The sequence below is a fragment of the Nanorana parkeri genome, unplaced genomic scaffold, assembly GCF_000935625.1.
Source record: "Nanorana parkeri isolate BGI_ZX_2015 unplaced genomic scaffold, ASM93562v1 scaffold1654, whole genome shotgun sequence".
Taxonomy (NCBI): Eukaryota; Metazoa; Chordata; class Amphibia; order Anura; family Dicroglossidae; genus Nanorana; species Nanorana parkeri.
In genome coordinates this window covers 248,735-272,661 of record NW_017307922.1, presented here as the reverse complement: position 1 = coordinate 272,661, position 23,927 = coordinate 248,735, and the positions used below count along the sequence as shown (strand labels likewise).

The window sequence follows — 23,927 nt, the reverse complement described above, 5'->3', positions numbered from 1 at the left end:
ACCCCCTGCCTGATTTTTTATAAGTATCTGTGTCCTGTGACCATTGCCACCAGCACAAAAAGCAAAAAAAAAAAAACGCTTTCTCCGATATTACTAAGGAACAAAAAAAAACATGTCCACACTAAAATGTCTTAGAAAATCAAATATGTAAAAACTGTTTCTGCTATGCTCATGACATGTCTTAATTCCTAAGGTTGAACTAATCTCATGCTGCTAAGCACTGTAACCATTTGTAGCCAATTACTTTATTTGCAACATATTGATTGTAATAAATTGCACATGAAGTGATTGTCAATAACTGTTCAGCAGTATGAAATTAAAAACGCCTATGTAGTTAAGCCAGAATGACCTGCTGTCATGCTCATATGGAGGACCCAGCCTGCCCCACTGATTATTGTTATATTAAGAGGACTTGGGGGTTCCCATTAAGGAGATGTTGCCCAAATGTGTATGTGCTTTCCAAAGTAAAATTAAAACATTGGCTCATTTGTCTTATTATTTAATGTACAATGATATCTCGACTTAAGATACCAAAAAAAATAGTAAGCAAAAATTCAGGGAACTGATCTGACTTTCTGAAGGGTGCTGGGAGGAATCCTCAGCAGTAATGACTACAGGTATTCAAAAGATTTGGTTTTGTCCTCCTGTCCTGGAATATACATTTTGGAGTTTGCGACAGGCGAAATATGATAGTCATGTTTTTGTAACTTAGGTAACTATCATACCATCGCTATTAAGCAAACTCCTTCTCATGAGAATGAAACACAACTGTGACTATTGCAGGACTTAAAATTATATATTAAGGTTTGTATGATTATCAAGTCTAAATAACGAAAACCACTAAAATAGTGTACTGTCCCCACAATCCATGTCAACTCACTTTCTTGTCATCATATGAGATGTTTCTGATGTCACCCCATTTAAATGATTCCAGTGGTGATATTTTGTTATTTTTACCATATATATGGATTCCCTTAGCATCCACTCCAAGAAGGATATCCGAGTCATTCTTAACTAGCTGGAAATGCATAAGAAAGCATATGTTTAATATACACTGTTCTTTTTTGTTATCTCCAGAGCTAACATATTAATTTCACATTGTGACAATTATCTTATAACTTACAGTTCTAGGGTGCACATTCATATTGCAAAGTTTTAAAATAAGAAAATGTAGTCTAGATTGTGCTTTACATAAGTTTTCATCTTGTAATTTTCCTTATTTTGTATTATACAACCTGGAATTAGAATGCATTTCATTTGATGTTATGTAATACTACGCAGATTTAATAATGATGTTGGATTGATGTTGATGATGCTGTTTCTTCTTCAGCGCGAACTTATAGCTAATTATAGCTAATTTGCCTACAAACGTCAGGTGGCCATAATAATCTGGCCACTCAGTGTATATATATACCATAAGTATTGACCCCCTTGCAGTGCAATCCATAAATAAATTCTTGCACTCTTGATTAACCCCTTCATGACTGAGCTAGTTTTCAGGTTCTGTTCATAAATGACTGACACATTTTTTACATTTTTGCTGTGTGATTCTTCCACAGCAGTAATATACTTTCTTACTAAATGTACCCACACATATTATATATTGTTTTTTAGAGGACAGATAGGGCTATATAATTATATCACATATGTGTACCTAACCCCTCACTTAGTTTGAATAAAAAAAAAAAAATGAGGAAAAAAACTAGAAGAAAACACTTTTTTCACAAGTTTTGATTATTTTTTTTTTTTTTTAGAATTTTTTTATATTAATTATAGTATAAAAAATATATTTATATATAATTTATATTTTCCTAATTTTGTTTTACACTTTATTTTAATTTTTTTACACTTTGTAAAAAAAATAAAAATAAAATAATAAAAATTTTTTTTTTCTTGTCAGTTTATATCAAGCAATCACTATGACAGCTTGATAAATTAACTTTTTTATTTTATTTTTGGCTATTAGGCTGATCCAAACTTAGGAACAGCTAATAATAACCTTAGAGACTGATCCTGACTTTAGTCAGATTCAGATCTCACTAAAAGCTCTTTGATCGTGCCTAGACGATCAGAAATGATACATTTCACTCAAAAAAGATACATTGTATCCTTTCAGTGAAATGTATCTAAACATCGGGCTCTCGAGCTGTCAAAACAAATAGCAGAGAGGTGAGGTGAGTCACTGCTGCCTCTCTGCTATTTTGAGCTGTCAAATACGGGATCGCAAATTGCGGTCCTCTATTTGCATGTAACGGCTTCATTCTTTCATTAATGAAAGGAAGAAGCTTTTACAAAAAGCTTAATTATTTCATTAATTAATGCCTCAATACTGAGACATTAATGAATGACTGTTAAATGCTGAGAATCAGCAAATACCGGCATTACAAAGCCTGATATAACTCGTCACGTACAGTGTACGTGGCCAGTCATATAGGCACAAAGTGACAGGACGTACACTGTACGTCTCCCGTCACGAAGGGGTTAATCACCTTCTTTAAGAGATTAACTAAAACCCCAGGTGTTCAATAAGGTGTCATACCATCTCCATATAAATACTTTCTCAAGGCCCCAAAATAGTATACTGTAGCTCACCTACTTCTTTGCCTAGTGAAGGTTTTCCAATAAAACTCAGAAACTGGACATTAGGAGGACATCAGTCAGAGAAGCAACCACTAGGATACTGCTAACTCTTAAGATACAAAGATGGATTATCCTATCTTACCAGAGGTAAGATAGGATTAAACCATCTGTGGTATTACTGTAAAGCTGGGCTTTATAAAGAGTGATAGGAAAATAGCCACCGCTGAAGAACCTATATCCAATCCCATTTGGAGTATGCCAAAATATTATGAGTCACAGAGCAAACTTGTAGAAAAGGTTTGTTTAAAAGACCAAAGTGGAACATTAGTGAAATGTATCTAAACATCGGGCTCTCGAGCTGTCAAAACAAATAGCAGAGAGGTGAGGTGAGTCACTGCTGCCTCTCTGCTATTTTGAGCTGTCAAAAAAGGGATCGCAAATTGCGGTCCTCTATTTGCATGTAACGGCTTCATTCTTTCATTAATGAAAGGAAGAAGATTTTACAAAAAGCTTAATTATTTCATTAATTAATGCCTCAATACTGAGACATTAATGAATGACTGTTAAATGCTGAGAATCAGCAAATACCGGCATTACAAAGCCTGATATAACTCGTCACGTACAGTGTACGTGGCCAGTCATATAGGCACAAAGTGACAGGACGTACACTGTACGTCTCCCGTCACGAAGGGGTTAATCACCTTCTTTAAGAGATTAACTAAAACCCCAGGTGTTCAATAAGGTGTCATACCATCTCCATATAAATACTTTCTCAAGGCCCCAGATTTGTATTCCTAAATAAATGGAATCATGAAGCCCAAGTAGCTACCAAAAAGAGGTTTGAGCTAGAAAAACTATCCATAACTTTGAACATGCCTGGAGGATGGTTAAATACATTTTTAAGAGATGAAAATAGTATACTGTAGCTCACCTACTACTTTGCCTAGTGAAGGTTTTCCAATAAAACTCAGAAACTGGACATTAGGAGGACATCAGTCAGAGAAGCAACCACTAGGATACTGCTAACTCTTAAGATACAAAGATGGATTATCCTATCTTACCAGAGGTAAGATAGGATTAAACCATCTGTGGTATTACTGTAAAGCTGGGCTTTATAAAGAGTGATAGGAAAATAGCCACCGCTGAAGAACCTATATCCAATCCCATTTGGAGTATGCCAAAATATTATGAGTCACAGAGCAAACTTGTAGAAAAGGTTTGTTTAAAAGACCAAAGTGGAACATTTTGTCCTTGGAACAAAAATCTATAATAAGTGAAAAGCCAATACTGCTAATCACCCTGAGGACACAAACAGCACAGTGAACCATGGTGGTTGGAACATCATGTTGTTGGGATGCTGTTAATTGCAAAGACCTAGAAAACTGGCCAAGATGGAGAGAAAGGTGGATGGAGCAAAAACACTAGACAATTTTTGATGAAAAACTTGTTTCAGTGTTCCAAACACCTGAGATTAGGGAAGAGGTCCTTTTACTAGGAGGACAATGACCGGAAACATATAAAGCTACACTCAAGTGCTTTAAAATCAAGAACATGAATGTCTTAGAATGACCCAGTCAAAGCCCAGACCAAAATCCAATTGAGAATCTGTGACAAGTGATGTTTAAGCTTAACCCCTACTAGCCCTGGGTTTACAACACCATGTTGTGCTGAGTGCTGTCCCAGCTCTTATGTGGCCCTCTTTCCTATCAGATTTGTAATACCTGTCAGAGTCTGTTGCACCATACTCATAAAGTCATGCACTACACTACTGCTGGCCTTCTATTCTTCCAAGTACACAGGTCTTTCAAGGAGATATGGATCATGAATTACTGGAATTCAAAGTATGATATCATACATTGCTGGGAAATCTCATCTGTAATCTCACATAATCTCAGGGAAAGGCATTTTCCTCCCCTGAGATGATGTGCATGGTCACATGTCCTAGTCACATGTGCCAGAGTTCCAGGAAGTAAAGGGAGATAGATTCATCTGCCGTTAGTAAAAATGGCCACACTGAGTAGAATGGTGAGAAAAAGAAAGCAAGGTATGCAAAGAAGAAAAAGTCTGCAATTATCTAGAAGTATGTTTTTGTAGATTGTCATTACTAAAGGTGCCTTTGTTGTTATTTTCAAGATATGGGTAAAGTTCCTCTTTAACCCCTTCACGACCCATGACGGGATAATTCCCTCATGGGTCCTTAAGGGGTAAAACAGACTCGCCATCGGGACTCTGTTCATATGTGTAGAAACGGTGGCTGGCTTTACAGTAGAAGCGATTCTGCCGACTGAGCTGTCGCCAGATCGCTTCTACTGGCCAGAAAAGTGGACGCCCCTCTTTTGGACCCCCAGTATCACCTTAAATAGTACCTGCCACCACCAATATGCTATCACATGTGATAGCAATTCAAGTAAAGTAAAAAAAATGTTTAAAAATTATATTAAGTAAAAATAATTTTAAACATTTTGTAGAGTCAAGCATGCGCGTCTTTATGTAAACATGCATCGGGTGCGCCTACGTACGAAATTGATGACTTCTGGGTATCGTCGCATACGCCAGGGTGAGAGCAAACATTCTGGGGCCAGTATTTACGCATATCTCTAAACTGATGACCTGTAGGGGCTTTTAAGTCTATGGACTTTTTGGGGTACTGAATTTTGTCGCAGTTTCACGGACGCACACAATTTTTAACCTGGGCATGCTGGGTATCTATTTACTCGTTGTTACCTCAACTTTTATATTTTACAAAAAAAGGGTTTTCTATAGTGCGTTGGGGCACTAAATTTAATTTTAGTGCAGTTTTCAGTAAATGGTTGGGTTTGATAATAAGTTGCGCTAATTTCGTGCAACATAAAAATTTGCAGCTGCCCCCATTTTATTGTACAGGGACTTGGCTTTCAGAAAATATATAATGTTTGAAGGTTTTAAGTAATTTTCAGGCCTAAAATGTGGATTATAAAATGTAAGCAAAAAACAAAAAAAAGGCCTTGGTCCTTAAGGGGTTAAGAAAATTCACACAATCTTCACATTTTGATGATGATTGTGATAAATTTCCATTTTCCTTTTTTATAACACTATAGTCTGACCTGGTTGCAACACCAGTAACACCCACATTGTCATTTACCCTAATTTGCGTTAATAACGACATAGGTCAGGTTTATAGCAGTAACATTATGTAAATTAATTACATATATTACAGGACAACGTCTGGATGAGAAGATATTATTTAAGTCAGCTTGAAACAGCTTTTAAACAAATTAAAGACATAGTAATTTATATCGCCCTTGTGGGTATGTTTTGTTTTAATCATAAAACATGCATTACTCACCGTAATTGGAAAATAGTTCACACCATACATATCCAAGTCTTGTGCAATTTTTAAATAGTTCATCTCTGCTTCATCCCTACAACATTGTATAGAACATTATATAGAATATGCTTAAACATAATAAGACATTGTTATTTTTTATGATTAGTAAAGCATTCAGAGAAATCCCAAACCAAATGTGAACTATGTTAAAGTATCTAAACCCAAAAACAAAAATTTAATGTAATTACCATTCTTCAATGTGGTGGCTGCATTAGTTTCCTTTTACTTTATTTTCACCTGGTGATCAACCAGTAACATTCATCCTGTCCTATGGTGACATTGATCACTCACTGCACTGTATCTGAGGACTACAAAAATGTTCCCGTCTCCTCAATTCTATTACATGCATGATGCATTTTGTAGTTGACAGAAGAAAGCTGAGAAAGCTCCAAACATTGTTTGAGATTTCAGTTCAGTGCATAGGAACTTACAAGGACACAAGGGGATTGATTTACTAAAGGCAAACAGGTTGTTTACTTTGCAAGGGAATTTGCAGTTTGCAAGGGAGTTTTACCATAGCTTAATGAGGTAAAGCTCTTCTGATCATCCAATCATATACTGTTTTTTTTAGTTTTCCTCGCAGTTGATTGGATATTTTTTGCAAAGTGACTTTTCACCACATCCACTAAGCTAAAAGGAAATTATTTTGCAAAGTGTAAATTGTTTTGCAAAGTGAACAGCCTATTTCCTTTTAGTAAATCAACACCAGACTTCTAGCAGGATTAAAAGGATTCTTTCTGTACTTGCAGAAGACATACTGGGAGTCAAAAATGAAAACGCATCAAGCCACCACATCTAAGGACTGATAAGGTGAAACATTTTACATTTTTGTTTTTAGGTTTAGGTATACTTTAGTTATTGTTTGCTTGTTTTGTACTATTATCTCATTATTTTAGCTTTTTGGTATATTCATGTTTCTTTTGCTCTTTTTGTGTTGGCAAATGTCTGCTACATTACCATTCAAGTAAACAAACAAACAATGTACTTAAATGATTATTCTGTACCACAGAATCCAGAATGTAGGTGTGAAGCTCATTCCTTATATATCCCTGAAGCAACTAAATATTTAAAGCATGTTGTATTTTACAGGGATACAGCCGAATATCATGTGCAATAAATCTAACAATAGAACACTTCCTGGTTCAATTTAGCCTTCTTACTCTATTTTATCATACCTAGAAATTCCCCTGTGACCTGCATGTACGGCTGTTATTTTTTCTTGCCACATTTCTGTTGTCATCTGATATTGCTGCAGAACCTACAGAAAGAGAGACTTTATTGGAAACTGAAGACTAAAACTATTTTATAGATCATTTGCACAGTGACAACAACAACATAATACACACTCGTTGAGGTAGCAGCTCATCTTGAGATAGAAATCCAGGCTGGTGTATGTTAGGGTTATAGTCACCATACTGCAAAAACAAAAAAAATGTGTTGTATTATTAAAAGACCTTAAAATACTCAGTAAAATCAGGCTTCTAAAGGGGTAGCGCTGCAGGTCTAAGTATAACTATGGGCAAAAAAAATTATTACATATATCATGCAGTCCCTCACTATCATGAACGCAGCATTTTTTGCTATCCCGATTCACCCTGTAGGATAATTTTATAACCTTTTGATTCTAACAGTAGACCTGATACTTGTCTATTTCCTTTAACAGGGTAAAATGCTGTTCATTCTGCAGTAAAATCATGCAGCAGCATTATCACTCTGTAGTTTTAAATGGACTTAAAGGGTAATTCCACTTTCCCAGGCAAATCTGGTCACCGATCTGGTCACTGTACACAGCAGCACAGCCCTGTGCTAGGCATTTCTAGTGTGCAATAAATTCAAAATAAATGAAGGGGCAAATATATATTTTATATAAATAAGCCTGCACAGTTCATATTTATGCCTGAAAATCCACATTCTTACACACAAGCTCTTTTTTTATTATGCTTTATATATTAGGATTAAATATGGCATTTCCTGGAAGAAATACACCTTTGTAAGATTATTTAGCATTGTTGTATTCTTTTTATGGTCTCACCTTAGCTTGGACAGCATAGGAGGCCAAGAGAACCGATGCCTCCGGAGAGCAAATTATTTCTTCATCCAGAATTTGCTTTTTAACCTAGCAAGTGAACACATATATTAAAGACCTGCAGGGAGACATATGCCCATCTAAATTGTCTTCTTAACAATTATTGCAGTTTTAGAGAAATAACAGCCCTTTCTCCGTGCTTCCAACACCCACAAAATGTAAAAAATCCAGTACCCCTCTGAGGGTTCTCTAGTATGTCTGTATGTCATTGCTGGCAGGTCTACATTATTCAAAAATAAATACTAAACATCCCTTGCTGCCTGTCCCAGGTGAACGCGCTTTGCCCATCCCCTATGGTCAATAGACGATTGTGTATTTATAGAACGTACAATCACTAAGCAAATTACTAGGAACTCTATACTAATACTGGATAGGACCTCCCTTTTGTTCTTTTTTTCTTCATGGCATTGATTCCACATGCCACAAACATTCCATTGAGATTCTGGTCCATGTTGACATGATTGCATCCTGTGAATTCTGCAGATTTGCCAGGTGCACATTCATCCGATGCCTGGCCTACCATCTGTGTGCCTCAGCAGAAGTCAAGATTTATCAGATCAAGTTAAATATTTCAATTCAATATTTCTCTCCTAAAGCGCTGTACAGAAAATCAGCGATGAAGTGCAATCTCAAGAGATAAGCAAATTCATTTTGAATTTCTGGTTTGTCATTGATGCCCCCTTCACAAATATTGTCCATAAAGAATTTCTATTCATTCTTATATATGAAAGTTTAAAACATGAGATTATTAAATCCAGGGAACATCGGATTGCCTTAGGGGATCCGTAAGGATTTTTGTTCCCCTGTTGGAGCAAATTGGATCATGCTTTATAGTTTAGATTTTGCCTTTCTCTGGATCAGCTGTAGTTTCTGTCTATAGAGGTCTTCCAATTTATTTATATATTTATTTTTCTATTTGTTGAACTCAAACATTTTTTTTTAAACCTGACTAGCTATGTAAATGATCAGGTAACTCCTATTAATCTCTGATTCACTGATTGCATCTAATTTATCCAAACTTCTAATTACGTTCCTAAATACTCAGCATACGTGTATTTTACAGGAAATTAAAATGATACATTATGATCAAATATGGAAATACACGTTGAACAGTAACAGTAAAAGTGTCTCCAGATGAGTAATTGGCTCTGCGTGAAGCAGACATTCTCAATTATTCATTAGATTTTAGACACATTAAATTAGACTGCAGTTAACACGCACAGATGATATTTTCAGTTTACCATCAAATATTAGCTTCCATTTTATGGCTCATTAGCAGCTCATGTTAGAGTAACATTTAAGGGAATGAATGCAAAGCCATAAATGCAAATGCTTTCATTAAAAGGTAATTACACTGTGTGTGCGCAACCAGATCTAGACGGTTAGAGAATTCTCCAGATCTGTAACTTCTAAATCAATTTATTTTACACTTACCATGTTATTTATAACTGTGTCTTTAGCATTTCACACTAGACACATATGATATATCTAGAGCTAGTACAAACATTGATTGTTTGTTTCTGTGTAACAGGTTTGACAAGGACTTTAATAGCAGGATCCCCAGGTATGTTTTTGTAAAAACTGCAGATTTAAAAAGATTAAAAGCAACTTTTGAAATAACATGGTAAAACCTATATGAGATTTTAGTGACTAGGTTTAGATCTACTTTCATTGCGAAATATCTGTGCAAATATATGTTATATTTTTTGGTATTTTTTTATTCCAATACGTCAGGCTTAGTGTACTGATACAGTACTTGAGCAAAGGTTTCTGTGACTCTCTCAACATCCTGGACAGTAATCATGTGAAACCTGACTTCGGTCATTTGCTTGGGGCTTGCCCAGCCCTGCAACTTAATTTGATTATTTGACTCCACTTAACTTTTGGTACTTTTTCTGCTGTTATATGTTGCTCTGCTCCCCGATCTCCATCCTGAACTTTGCCATGGTCCCGGGTCCCCCAGAAGAGTGGGAAACTCCGAAAACCATGGCAGGGAAAGAGGCAGCCAGAGGTGGGGGCGGGGGGTTTTTTTCTCTGGCAGCTGTCCCGCCCCTCTACTCTTTGCCACTCCGAGGTCAGGCCTCGGTGGCCTTGTGGAAAATTCGTCCCTGATTCCCGTACCAGTTTCGGGGTATGCACCCCAAAAAGATTTCCGCGCCCCTGCTGCCCCCCCGGTTGTTACGCCACTGCTTTGCTATATGTGCTTTTTGCATTGAAATTCATTCTGAATGGCATCACTAAAGTACATATACAGCATCAACCAATGCACCTGACCCTCAGTGAATTGCAATGTATGTATGTGAATATACTTGCATTGTGGTGCACTGCATTGCTCAGTAGAATTGCAGGAATGTATTTTCATGCATGGAGGAGCAATAGGAGCCCATTCAAAGTAAATGTGCTCCCTCGCCGCAATATGCATCAACGCATACAAAGTGCACATTAACGTTAACGGGGAATTGTGAGAGGCCCCTTATAGTTGAGGTAGTACAGTTCCTGCACAACATCACTTATTGGATGCAGCCTCAGCATAACTGGATTTCAGAGAAAAATCAGCAGAGTAAAAGCAGCATGGAATTCTGGTAGGTGCTGAATCAGGAAATGGAAATGAATCAGTATCCAAACACCAGCGTGTGAATTGGAGCACCATTATAGAAAATATCCCTTGGTATTACATGCAATTATTCCCTTAACATTTTTGAATGAAATAGGTACCTATCTTTTCACTCATTGAAGGATAATTCAAATGTAAGCTTTTTTCTTCATTTCAAAGAAATAATAGTTTTAAAGTGAACTTTGAAATTGATTTAAAAAATGAAGTTTTCCTTATTTGTTAAACTATTGATATTAATGATGTAGACATTCTAGTTTTCAGCTTTTTCCATGTTTAATTCTTGTAGCACCATGTGTTAAAGACTAACTTAGCTTGTTTCATGCTGTCCTTGTGTGTCAGGGCAAGCCCTTCGCTTGCAGCAGTAGAATGACACATTTCCATTCTGAACAAGTCTCAATCTGCAAGCTTTATTGCTTCCCTAAGAATAATGGTAATGCAAATAATGCCATGAAGCCACGCTTTAAAGTAAAAGAAGCAATAAGCTAAAACACAAGCTGATTTAAGATGAAAAGACATTTGCACACAAATAGCATCATGAATCTCCTGCCTGCAAATAACAAATTGTACTTACAGTACTATATTCAATATCAAAAGTGTCTTTATTATTGTCAGTTTAAAAATGCTGCATCCTGCTTAGATAAGACAAATTCCAAATCTTCCTTTATTTTTTAGGTACTAAGCAGAAAAATGTAAGGAAAACTTGAAGAAATTACCATAGATATGACTACATACTATAGTCTGCTTTGTTATGCTCCATCTGAGATATCTGTGGATCACCACTCTTCATTAATATACAGTCACATGCCCAGCCTGCGTACGGCTGGTATGTTTGCTGCCCTAATCACCGTTGATAACATCAAACATACAGGTCATAATCTGCAAGCTGTAGGTAGAGGGTTGGGACTGCATTAGGCTGGCACACAGAGTACAATGGTTAGCCTGGCATAGACCCTGGCAACCTGCCTTGTATTGTGGTTGCTGCCACTCACAATTAGGGTGTGGATGCTGCCTGGCACTTGACATTGAAGAACAGCAATGTGAGCCAATCAGGACTCTGCCACATTGCACAATGTTGTCCATCTAATACTAGAGACCAGGAAGGAACAGGAAGAGAATAGGCCCTGCTGCTTTTTTTCAAAACAACGCTGCAGCAGAGCGCAACACACATTATGCATTTTTGCACTGCAACGCTGCTGCATTTTGGGTGTACATCGGTGTGCCATGCAAAATGATTGGCATTGCAACACAATAGTGCTTGGTGCACTAGCATATGTTGCAGCAAAGTGTGCATGTTACTACAACATGGTGGATTGTACCCTGTAATAAATGTATTTTATTCTTTAAACACACACAAAAAAGATATTAAACATATGTTTAAAAATGTAAAAGTAAAATGTAATAACAAAATTCCCCTTACCCCATCTTACCTCTAAGCAAGATCACTTCTTAACTAAGATATTTCAGGGAAGCATCACTAAATTTACTATTCTAATTATTCATATCTATAGTAACCAAAAAATTGAACACGTGCACTTTACTTCATATAATTCAAGTGGGTTCTATACCACTCTATCAAACCTCTAACATTAGAAAGATTCTGAACACGGTCAAGTGAGCCAATAAGCAGAAGATTCTATTAATATAGCTATTAGCTTCACTAGCATATTGATATTCTTTATTGTTTGTTATTGTATATGTTTGCTTTGTTGGCCAAGTGTATCATCTCTGGTCAATTCATACAGGCTCTGCATTTTATTTCTATAACCTTTCGGCTTATCTTAAAGCCCATTTCCACCTTTGTAAGTAATTACCATTTACTGTGGTAATGTAGAGGTTCAGTGATGATAATGTATATGTGTGCATGACTCACATTGCTGGCTTTTGTAAAATTTTTATGGACCTTTTAATGGGCCTGAGCCCTACTAATTCAAAATTATATCCACAGGAAACTCAGTCTGACACTGGGGACAGATTGTTTTTTACAGGCTGTAAAGCAGCTGACCCCCCTCCCTGTGAATCATCATAACAAGATCATAGCACACCAGCTCTGCCTCTCAAGATAACTCTGCACTGTCAAGGGGGCATTGTCACTATGAATATTAATGAAGGGAGAGATGGAGCTCAGAGAGAGAGCTCAGTTTCCACAGAGAAGCTTGTGCACAAGGGAAGCATAGCACTGTAGTTCCCACTGTGCACGGCATTCTGTAATTTAGACCTGCAGAGCGTAGAGGTGGCCATTTCAAAAGGAGCCATGAGGAGATGAAGACGACAGCTAACAATAAAAGTATGTTTATGTGTTCATATACAGCAACTGGATATGCCTGCTTCTTGTGTACTCGGTGTACTGTACATTGCTGGCATATTATTTTTTTTTAAATACATCTGCCAAAGGTGGAAATGGTGTTTAAACTCCCATGATCTGCACTCTAACTTAAATGTATTCACAGGGTAGGAGACAAGGATGCCCACTATCCGTGACTTTAACTGTGCTTCCAATGAAACCATTGGCAAAAATTATAAAAAGAAACCCTGATCTCACAGATCCACATGTGGGCTCTCAGGATTAAACTGTTAGTTATTCATTTGATACCAACCTTCATGTTACACTCCTGAACATATTCAATTTAATGCCAACATTTGGCAAGATTTTGTAACTACATTTGAATCCAGAGGACTTCTTTTTCATCACTACCTCTATATGGAACAATTTGGTCTTCTTTCATGCAACAATTAGAATCACTAATGCAGTACAATTATTTGATAAATTGAATTACTTCCACTTTTGGGAAAACTAAAAAACCCTGATGAAGGACTCCATCCCTCTCCTACATTTGTAAACTACATAAAAATGGTACTCTTACCATGAAACCCAATACTATCTTACAACCATCACCCTTCTGATTTCTATTCCTGATATGACTTTACTTCATCATACAATATCTATTGTTTAATGGCCTGGTAAACACCCTTATATTCCATTAGCTTGCTTTAGAAGCTACAATGAAATGGCATAATTATTCCAAGTATGGTTGCATTGCCCAGCTGCGTAATTCCCATGGACCCAATTAACTAGAACGCTCTCTATAATCTTTAATAGAAATATTTGAAATGGCATCACAGTTGTTCGCCAATGGAAGAGATATGAAGGGTTGAAAAACTCTGTTCATAAGCTGCAACAATTCACAGGCATGGCTGCCAAAAAATTATAGCAATAACATTGAGCAGACCTACTCTCACTTTAGATGCAGAAGTGTCAAATTAACACGATATTGATAGCTAAAAAGATATCTGACTGCTGTTATGCCCCAAGCTTGGATCACTCTATGGAAATATGACAATTTGGTTTACTCAACAAACATTTGGAAAAGGTGCTTCTGCGTGTGGCTATGTTCACTTTGGCTTGATTCTGACGCTTCATAATTGTTATAGTACCAAAATATTTCTGTGAATAATTATTTACTCTGTTTCACTTGTTGAGGGACTTTGTTCCATTGTTCCATCTGTAACATTTTATTTATTTTGTTTCAAATACAATTGCCCCCTAATTGCTTTAGTTTATCTTTAATTATTAATTGTCATTTTAAAAGAAATGTTAGCTTCAGTTAACACTAAAAAAAATTAAAGGGACGGGTTACCTGAAGGAAGAAAAGATGTTGGGTTACTTCTTGAAAAAGTTCATCAGCCACGTTTTCAGGGTAGAATTTAGTCATAAAGCAAAACCTAACAGGATCTTCTTTGGGGACATGCTGCTGTAAAATCTGCAAGTATAAATAAAGTAAAATTGGGTTATTGCTTTTTAAGTGTATGATTGGACTAAATGGTACCAAAGACGCAGTATTCCCATAAAATCATGTGAAAATGGAAATTAAGTCTGATTATATATGAGGGCTACATGTAGCATACAATGATGAAGAGTTAGATTTATTTAAACTAGCACTAAAGTTGGACATAAGCATAGGTTTTTTTTGCTAGGGATTGGGAAACAATGTGGCTGTTTACAGATGTACTTTGCCCATAAGTAGATGTAAACCCTAACTGAATAACATTTAGTTTGCTAAACCACCATGTATCATGCAATTTGTTTTTAACTAAAATAAAAAGTTTCACCTTTTGTTTTCATCCTATGTTGCATCCCAGTGCTGCTCATCTCCAGCAGCAAATTCCTGTCTACATGCACTTCAGCTATATCTCAGAGCAGGTGTTCTGAGTTTGACAACAGTGTACCATGCGTGTGTAATATGTGTTGAAATGTCCAATTGTAGTCTCCATACAAAGCCCTGTGACATGGTGACAGCGCATAATTTGGGGACGGGAACAGAAAGTTTATGAATAACAAAGTGGTGTAGCCTATTTCTTCAATACGGTTTATAAACATTATTGCATAAATAAGCATTGGGCAGTCTGTGCGCTCAGTAATGGTTGTGAATCGAGCTGTTATTGGAAAGCTTGGTTCACAGACCCAAGGGTTGATTTACTAAAGGCAAATAGGTTGTTTACTTTGCAAGAAAAATTGCACTTTGCAGGGGAGGTTCCTTTTAGTGTAGTGAATGAGATAAAGCTTGCACATGGTTGGGTATTCTTTGCAAATTGGGATTTCACCACATTCACCAAGCTAAGAGAAGTTTCAGTGTCCAAATTCCCTTACAAAGTGAATAGTCTATATGCCTTTAGTAAATCCACGAGCACCACCAGATTCAAGGTAGGGGAGGTTGAATTTTGAGATTTCTTTTACCCTTTTATACCCTCACTCCTCTCCTGTATATCTTATTTCCATCCTGTCTCTGCAAGCACCTATATATTATACCCTTCACCTCCCTTAACCTGCATGTGAGTAGGGCCACTGATGGACAGGTTTTTAAGCCAGTAGGCGGTCAGGGAAGCCCAAGCCAACAGCTTTGCAGGGGTGGTGAGCCAAAGCTCTCAGCTTGCCCCACCAGCTCCACAACACGCTCAGGTTCTGTAACTTCACACCTAGGCTTGGCAAGGGGCCTTTACTCACATATATGAGGCCTCTGCTGCTTCCTTGGTTCCAGGTTTGGTCCCTGTGAAGGTCACATCCCACACCCGAGGTCCATGTGACACAGTAGCTCTGGCCAGAGGTGTAACTCGAACCTTCGGTGCAAGAAACCATAAAGAGCCCCCCCCCCAACCCCCCACCACCATGGCACCGCATGGTTAACAGGAAGGCTGCCGAGGTCCCCAGCAAGCGTGGGACCTCAGACAGCCGCTTGTTTAAAATTTTAGTGCCAGTGTTCTGTTGAGAACACTGACCCAGTATTTGCACTTACGTACAGATTGGATTAACGAGGAAACTGGCATTTATTTACAAAGTATTCGTTTGTAATGGTTAATTGTGACCGTTAATAATATGCCGTCCATGGCAGTAAATGATGGATGGCAGTGAATGAGGGATGGAATATTATTAACGGCCACAATTAACAATTTAAACAAAATACTTTGTAAATAAATCCCTGTTTCCTCGATAATATTGTTCTGTGCGCAAGTGCAGATGCTGAAGTCGGCAAATTCAACTACGTCGGCGTTCTCGACAGAACACCGGCATCTGCATTTAGTATCAGGGCATTTTCGCGGGTATGAGTACTCGTGAAAATGCCCAGTATTGGCAGGGTGTATCCCTACTTAGAAATATAATGCATTGCTGGGACTTGTAGTCCTGCATAGTTGGTGCTATTCTACATTGCCCGTATAATCATCATACAGCAATGCAAAATACCACCAGCTATGCAGGACTACAAGTCCCAGCAATACATTATAATAAAAGTCAGCTATGCAGAATACCACCAGCATCTCCCCCCCCCTTCCACGGGCCCCCCTTCCCACTCCAGACTTATCTTCCCTCTCCTGCAGGGCCCTCTTCCGTGTCTCGGCGGCCAGGGGGCGGGGCTAAGCGGAGAGGGTCCTCACACAGCAGTGCCTGCAGCACATTCTACGGGACTAGTGTGACAGCCTCTGCAGTCCTGCTGCACAGCAGCCCGTACATGCTGCTGGTGGCAGAGCGGCAGGGAAGGAGCAGCATGATCTCGGGGGGCCCTCCACCCCCCAGCAGGCGGAACGTCAGGGCCCCGTCCAGGAGCGTATCTGCCGCGGGTCAAACAAGGCGTTGCTGGCCCCGTCGCAATTGCGACCGCTGCGACCCTGTGCTGGAGCAACCTAACCAGAAACCACCACTGACCGACCCGCCGTCACCAAATCACCACACACTCCTGCCCCAAATAAGCTGCTACAATGAGTTTCCCAGGTAGAGGCTACCTTGGATACCTTAATTTATTGCTTCCTGCATCCCTGTTGGTAAGATTCACTGTTTTAATAACTATTGTCACCAGAACAGAAAATGGAGGAAATGATAACTGTAAAGATGTTACCAGAACAGAAAGTGAAGGAAAATCACACATGACACCTGTTATATCAGGATTTCCCTTTAGTTTAAAAATATTTTTTTCATCTCCACAATGGGGGCACAAAAAGCAAAAAAAAAAAAACTGACACATTCTTACTTTTCCCAACTTTCCAAAACTAGAAAAAAATTATTATTGTTTGGTATTGCCCCAAAGACAGCTCTATAACCTAAACGGTCAAAAACATCAACTTTTAGAATTTCAGAAAATGTAGTAGAACACTTTTAGTAACCAGAGGACATTTTTTATTTTTTGTTTCTTCCATAAACAGGTTTTTAATTCAGCAACCAATAAAAGGCAAATGAGTGACTGATAATATATGTGTCTAGTCAAAGACACAGTACAAAGTTCACAAAATGCAAATGATGTGATAAGCTACCATAAAAGCAGCAGCAAATGCCAGACATCTAACAGTGATGACTTTGTATATGAATAATGAAAATCCTGTAATTGGCTGACATACAACACAATCATTCAGGAACATTCTGTATGGGTCTGAAATTGAACTCAAATGGGCCCATTTGGTAAGGCAGTACAAGCATGACATGCAATTATCTCATATTTACCAGATTTTTCCGCATTATTGACATAAAAGATGAGCTATGATTGATTTATTTAGTTACTTTACACATTACCATTGCTATTTCTATTGTCCTACTGATTAAACCTGAAGATCACTGTTTCCCAAAAATGCACTATAGCACAGTATGCTACAGCTATATTATTTTCATTTTGTTTCAGGGGTGTAGAATATGGTAAAGAGACACTAAACTGAGTAGGGTTGCACAGATACCAAGTACAGTACTCGGTACAAGTACGAGTACATGTACCGATACTTTTGAGCTCCAAGACTACACTAGAGAAAAATTCAAAAATTAGGAGGCCGCTGTCATTTGTAAGGAGCACACGGAGCTCCTGGGATTTGTACATCTCTGTTTTAATGTATGATTTTGTTTTTATAAATATAAATAAAGGGATGCACAGATACCAGTTTTGCGAGTACGAGTACTGGTACTTGCCGAGTACTTACAAGTACGAGTACTGATACATTTTTGTTTATTGTCATGTGACAGTTTTTCTAAAACAATACAGACTAATGATTTCAGGACAGTGGTGGAGCACCAGAGCCAGGTCCCAGCTGCAACAGCTGCAACCCTGGTAGTTCTCGTGAAAATGCCAAGTATCTGCACTGGTAATCGAAAAGTATCTGTGCATCCCTAAAACTGAGAAATGTAATCTTAAAGGATAAGTTCACTTTCCCAAGTGAATTTGGGAAAATTTAATTACCCCCTCCAATCTGACCCCCCCCCCTTTATAATCCCCCCCACAGACGCACAGACCCAGTAAACTGCATCAAAATGCTAATGCTCTTTCTGGAGTCCACTGTTTTGGTCTAATAGTGTAACTACTAAATAGCAGCTATTGGTTTTAGCAGTTAATAAGTTGTTAGTTTTTGTGGAGTGTTGGAGGTGGAAGCTAGACTGTGAAGGTTCCTGAAATTTAGCAGTGAGTTAGCAGCTCAGATGGTTTAAGACCAGGTTTTCTACATAGTTAGTCAGGTTGAAAAAAGACACAAGTCCATCGAGTTCAAGCTACAGAGATAAGAGAAAAAGAAGAGAAACCTAAAAACAGAACGCTATGCCCACAATTACCAACTGTTGATCCAGAGGAAGCCAAAAAAAACCCTATAAAGCATGGTTCAATTTGCTCCAACAGGGGAAAAAATCCTTCCTGATCCCATAAGGCAATCGCATATTCTCTGGATCCACAATCTATGTTGCTTAATATACCTATAAGAACTCAATACCAGTAATATTCTGTGCATTTAGGAAAACATCCAGATTTGTTTTTAAACAATTAACTGAGCTGGCTAGAACTAGCTCCTGCAGGAGTTTATTCCACATTTTCACAGCTCTAACTGTGAAGAATCCTTTCCGTATGCAAAGGTTAAACCTCTTTTCTCCAGACGCAAAGATTGCCCCCTTGTCCTTTGCAGTGACCTTAAAGGAGAGCTATGTGGTTAAGGCTTTTCCCCATAGTTCTCCTTAGGGTAGCGGGAGGACACAAACTAGCATCCTCCCCTCACCCTAGGCTCAGTATACCGCGAGCTGTAGCTGAAGCTGATCCCGACAATTGTGCCGGGATCCGCCCAGCTGCGTGACTGACTGCTGGCTCTGCCTATCTAGAGGCAGAGCCAGCTGTACCCGCCCCCTCCCCCGTCCGTTCTGCCACTCAGCGCTGGCAGATCGGAGCGGGGAGGGGGGAATCCAGCCCCTCCCCTGTCACGGCAGAGAGCCGTGACAGGATCGAGAGGTGAGCGAACGCCGGTATGTGTTCGCTCACCTCCCGATCTACTGAGCCAGCCTGTGACAGTCTCATTGTCACAGGTCGGCTAGAACTATGAGGTGAGTGAAAAGCACTCACCTCATAGTTCTCCTTTAAGGGGAATGATCTGGCACCAAGCTCACTATATGGACCATTTATGTATTTATAAATGGTGATCATGTTCTCCCTAGTTGCCTCTTCTCTAGAGAGAACAAATTCAGTGCAGTTAATCTTTCCTCATAGCTGAGCTCCTACATGCCTCTTAGGGGTTTAGTTGCCCTTCTCTGCACTTTCTCCAGTTCCACAACATCCTTTTTGTGAACTGAAGCCCAAGACTGAACTGCATATTCCAGATGAGGTCTTACTAATGCTTTGTACAGGGGCAGGATGATGTCTCTATCTATGGAGTCTAGACCCGGTATAATACAAGAAAGTATTTTGCCTGCTTTAGAAACTACAGCTTGACATCGCATGCTATTATTCAGTCTATGATCTACCAGAACACCCAGATCTTTCTCCACCATTGAATCCCCCAAACATACTCCCCCTAGAGTGTATGTTTTACTCCCCAAGTGCAGAACTTTACATTTATCAACATTAAACCTCATTTGCCAAATAGATGCCCAATCACACAGAGCATTCAGATCTGCTTGTAGGTTGGAGACATCCTGTAAGGACTGTATTCCACTACATAACTTGGTGTCATCTGCAAACACAGAAATAGTACTTTTCGAAAAATTTACTTTTAGATTTGTTCCCTGACTGCAGTGCTTGGCTGCTTAATGAAATTGCAAACAGGTAAGGCTGCATGGTACAACTCACTAATGCGTCCAACCCTACAATAAAATCAAATGTAATGTTTCTGATTTTTTATGATAAAGTCTTACCTTTTTTTCCAGTTTCAACCAGGTGTCTGTCCCACTTGCCACAAACTGTAGGCCAAAGAACCAAGTTTCTCTCAATGCCAAGTGTCTGCACACTGAATCGAAGAGGTCTTTCCCTTTCCAGTCCATCTGCAAGCAGAACGCTCATTAACAGAACTGTGTTATTAATTCCTGACTGTTATTTATAAGGTATATGTAAATGATTAAAAAAATATATATATTTTTTGACCAACAGGAAATTTTATAATTACAAGGCATATTTAAGGTCATTTTGCAGGAGATTTCCATTTTGTTTTTACATTTTCCTTGTTTCTCACTCATTACAGTAAACTCCCTATTATCCAGCATTCAAGCAACTGCCACTCTCAAGCAACCGGCAAGAAAAAAAATCAAAGACGTAATATGTCCTTGATTTTTTTTTGCCAGTTGCTGTATGTAAACAACAGGGAGCAATAGCCAGCCTGCTATTGGCTATTTCACAGTAGCCAAAATCAGGCTGGCTATTGAACCCGTCCACTGAGCGGAGGAGCGGACCTGAGAGAGAACTTTCTCTCCATGGGCGGAGATCCCCATGGGTGCCGGAAAACTGGGAGGTTACTGTATTTGGTGTATTATACAGTATACTTCTTTGAGGGGTTTTATCTTTGTGTATTAAACTAATTCATGTATTAGGAAACAACTAAACAGGCCACAAGACCTCAGAGCAGGAATTTCTGCAAGAGTCATATTAGCAGTTACAGACATTATTTAAGAAACAAGTTTACATTGTATTTTAACAAAATGTTACTGTCCCTTTTTATATTTCCAAAATATGTTTACATTTAGGCTGAATTCACAGTGTTCTATGGGCGTTGCAGTACATGTGTTAGGCACACATGTAAGCCTAACACGTGTAATGCATTATCATTGAATTATCAGCAAAGTACATTTCCTTTTACAAATTAATATTTATATACATTAAGGTTATAGCCAGTGTGACGGACCCCCGTACTCAGGATGAGTATGTCCGCCGCTGTCTTCTTCCTTGCTGAGGAGATATTGGAACCCGCTGATCTGTAGCTCCCAGTTTCCCAGTCACTAGCCAAGGCTTGAGTGTAGGGTAAACAAACTCTCCTTTATTGACAAACTGCACAAACTTTTATACAGAAAGTGATCAGATTATAATCCCATCACATCCCCCTCCCCCTCCCCAGAAATCGTGTCTTCACAACACCACAGGTGTCCACCTGCTAACGAACTCCAGACAGCCATAGCAGGAGCCTGGCCAGAATGTCATTGTTCTGAGCTCCCTCAGAGAACAATGGGAAATAACGAGGGATGGTGCTGATAGTCTTTCCATAACCAGGTCACACAGCATAACGCACTCAAACATAACTCAACCCCAATACACATTTAACTTATAAACTCATCACCGTGTCGTCACAGCCAGTTCTAAAGTTAATTAGTAAGATATTCACATAAAGATACTGAAGCACAGTGTAAATGACTGTATTATACTATAGAGAGGCATAATGTTCAAGTCTGATCATGTGTAATATGCCTACAAAACAGGTTACTATTAAGATTTTGCTTTTCCTGTGACATGACACTATACTATTAATGTGGCAAACAGCGATTAGTGTAATATGAACCATTATCTCTTTTCACTTGTGCTCTAACCTGTCATGCCTTCAGGGCCGGGCTACTTTACCAACACAACATTGCATGTTCTAACAGGTTATACTAGATTATGAAAACACCTGTATTAGACATAGAAGGTTGTGGATGTAAACATTTCACTGCTGCTGTACTATCATGTCTTGTAAATTGAATTCACCATGCATGATTCCATCTGGTTGTTTTATTTTTAAAAGCTTTTAATCACGATCATTTGAATATATTGAAAACTTAGCCATCAGACTTCTAAGCCCTCTAATAGTGCTATAAAGGAATCCTAGAGGATGTGTCATGAAGGCCTTTCACCTTCATATACCCCCCCGCTGTTGTACCTCTTTACCTTGAAGCCTCTTTTTACTACATCAGTGTAAAAATACTTACACTTATGCAGAGATTGCCATGTGAAGACATGTTGTCAGAACAGCCTCCAAAGCAGAGCCAGGAATTCCCCATTCTTTTTCATATGATGTAACATGCATATCCAAGAGCAGGGGATGTACACAGCCCAATGACTTCCCGGCTTGGTTCTACATTGGAGGAAGTTGCAAAAGCATGTAAGGACTGATGCAAGGAGAGGGGTAACAATAGCCATAACAGTCCTTTACTTAAATTCTTATTACATAGTATCTCCCATCTGTCCCTCATTGGGAGGGACTGTCCCTCCCTCACTGGAACCAAATCCCTCTGTCCCTCTTTCCTCCTATGTTGTCCCTCTTTTTGGCCTCATGTATAGATATCTATGAGAATGTTCAATTTAACTACAAAAAGTGGTATTGTGATTAAAACCTTTATCTTATCTCTTAACTATCTTGTTTGCTATTTTGAAGATCCAGTATAAAGTAAGAGTGATGGTGGAAAACAACAATTCTGGGTTTAACCAATATTATTTTATATATAAATTCTTAATGGACTGCATAACTGGGGGTGTGGAAAAGGAGTATCCATTGCCTAAATACATTGTGCTGGAAGGTGTCCCTCTTTATCAACTCAAAAAGTTGGGAGGTATATATATAAGAAAGGAGGTTGTCCAAAGTGCAGTAACCAGTTTTCAGTCTAGTGTAGTCATATCATAAAAAGATGAATCTTGATTGGTGGCTTAAGTACTTTAGTTGGGAAACTACACAGGAGCTTCCCATTGCTGTCCTGCCTTGAATTCTAAGACTGAGAACAGAATACACAGGAACCTCAGTTGTCAAGGAGCCAACTTTCAAGTTTAAGTGTCCAGCCAGTAAAGCCCTGTGAGAGAGGGACCAAAAAAGTAATGCCCATAAAGACTATGCAGATGACCAAAGGACTGTGTTTTACAGGTATCCTCTGCTACCTTTACCTTCCTTCCCTTCTATTCTTCATGCACGTGCTACTAAAATCTACTAATAGTGACTGGCCATCATTCATACCACCCAATGACAAGAACTTCATCCTGAGAAGATGCCTCTGGGACATTTATTGCCAAGTAAATGAATCTGGGACATTTGGAATGTGAGTACTGAGTAACAGAGAAGCCATGTTTTCTTAAACTATGTGCCATAAGGTTACCAACTGAGCTACAACACTTTAATCTATGTTATATTATTTGGACACTTATATCTGGATATCTGTATCCTCAATGGCCAACAATATTTGTCTAATTAACTAGACCAACTTTAAAAACGAACCTCACAACTGAATTCAGTTTCAGCTTCCATTGTTATAACCTTAACCTTAAAGGTCTTCTGCTGCTTTTTCTTCTTGAGACCCCGGATGGACATAGCTGATGATTCAGACACGAGTGTGTCCTATGAGAGAGAAAAAATAAGTCACATTTTAACAATCTTAACAACATTAATTTTTTTTCTACAGGATTCACTAGCTATAATTATTCATAGTATTTACCAGCCTTTCTCAAACAGTTGCATACATGTTTTAGGTGAATTACTCAATAATTAGTAGAGGATCAGTATGACAGCCAGGAACCTAGTATTTTCAGAAAGGGACCCAGAATGGTATTATATGTTCTTCC

At 38.5% G+C, this 23,927-nt stretch overlaps 1 protein-coding gene across 1 annotated transcript in view; it reads right to left on the bottom strand.

The window, feature by feature from the left end:
* LOC108799183 (merlin-like) overlaps positions 1–23,679 on the bottom strand; it is a 43,355-nt gene extending 19,676 nt beyond the window's left edge. Inside the window, exons 1-8 of the mRNA XM_018571012.1 lie at positions 23,584–23,679; positions 20,276–20,401; positions 14,283–14,405; positions 7,980–8,063; positions 7,294–7,362; positions 7,123–7,205; positions 5,906–5,981; positions 881–1,018 (exon numbers count right to left, since the gene is read on the bottom strand). Coding sequence (XP_018426514.1) covers positions 881–1,018; positions 5,906–5,981; positions 7,123–7,205; positions 7,294–7,362; positions 7,980–8,063; positions 14,283–14,405; positions 20,276–20,401; positions 23,584–23,676 — 792 coding nt within the window. The 5' untranslated portion in view covers positions 23,677–23,679. The remainder of the gene's footprint in view (positions 1–880; positions 1,019–5,905; positions 5,982–7,122; positions 7,206–7,293; positions 7,363–7,979; positions 8,064–14,282; positions 14,406–20,275; positions 20,402–23,583) is intronic.
* Positions 23,680–23,927: the final 248 nt, after the last annotated feature.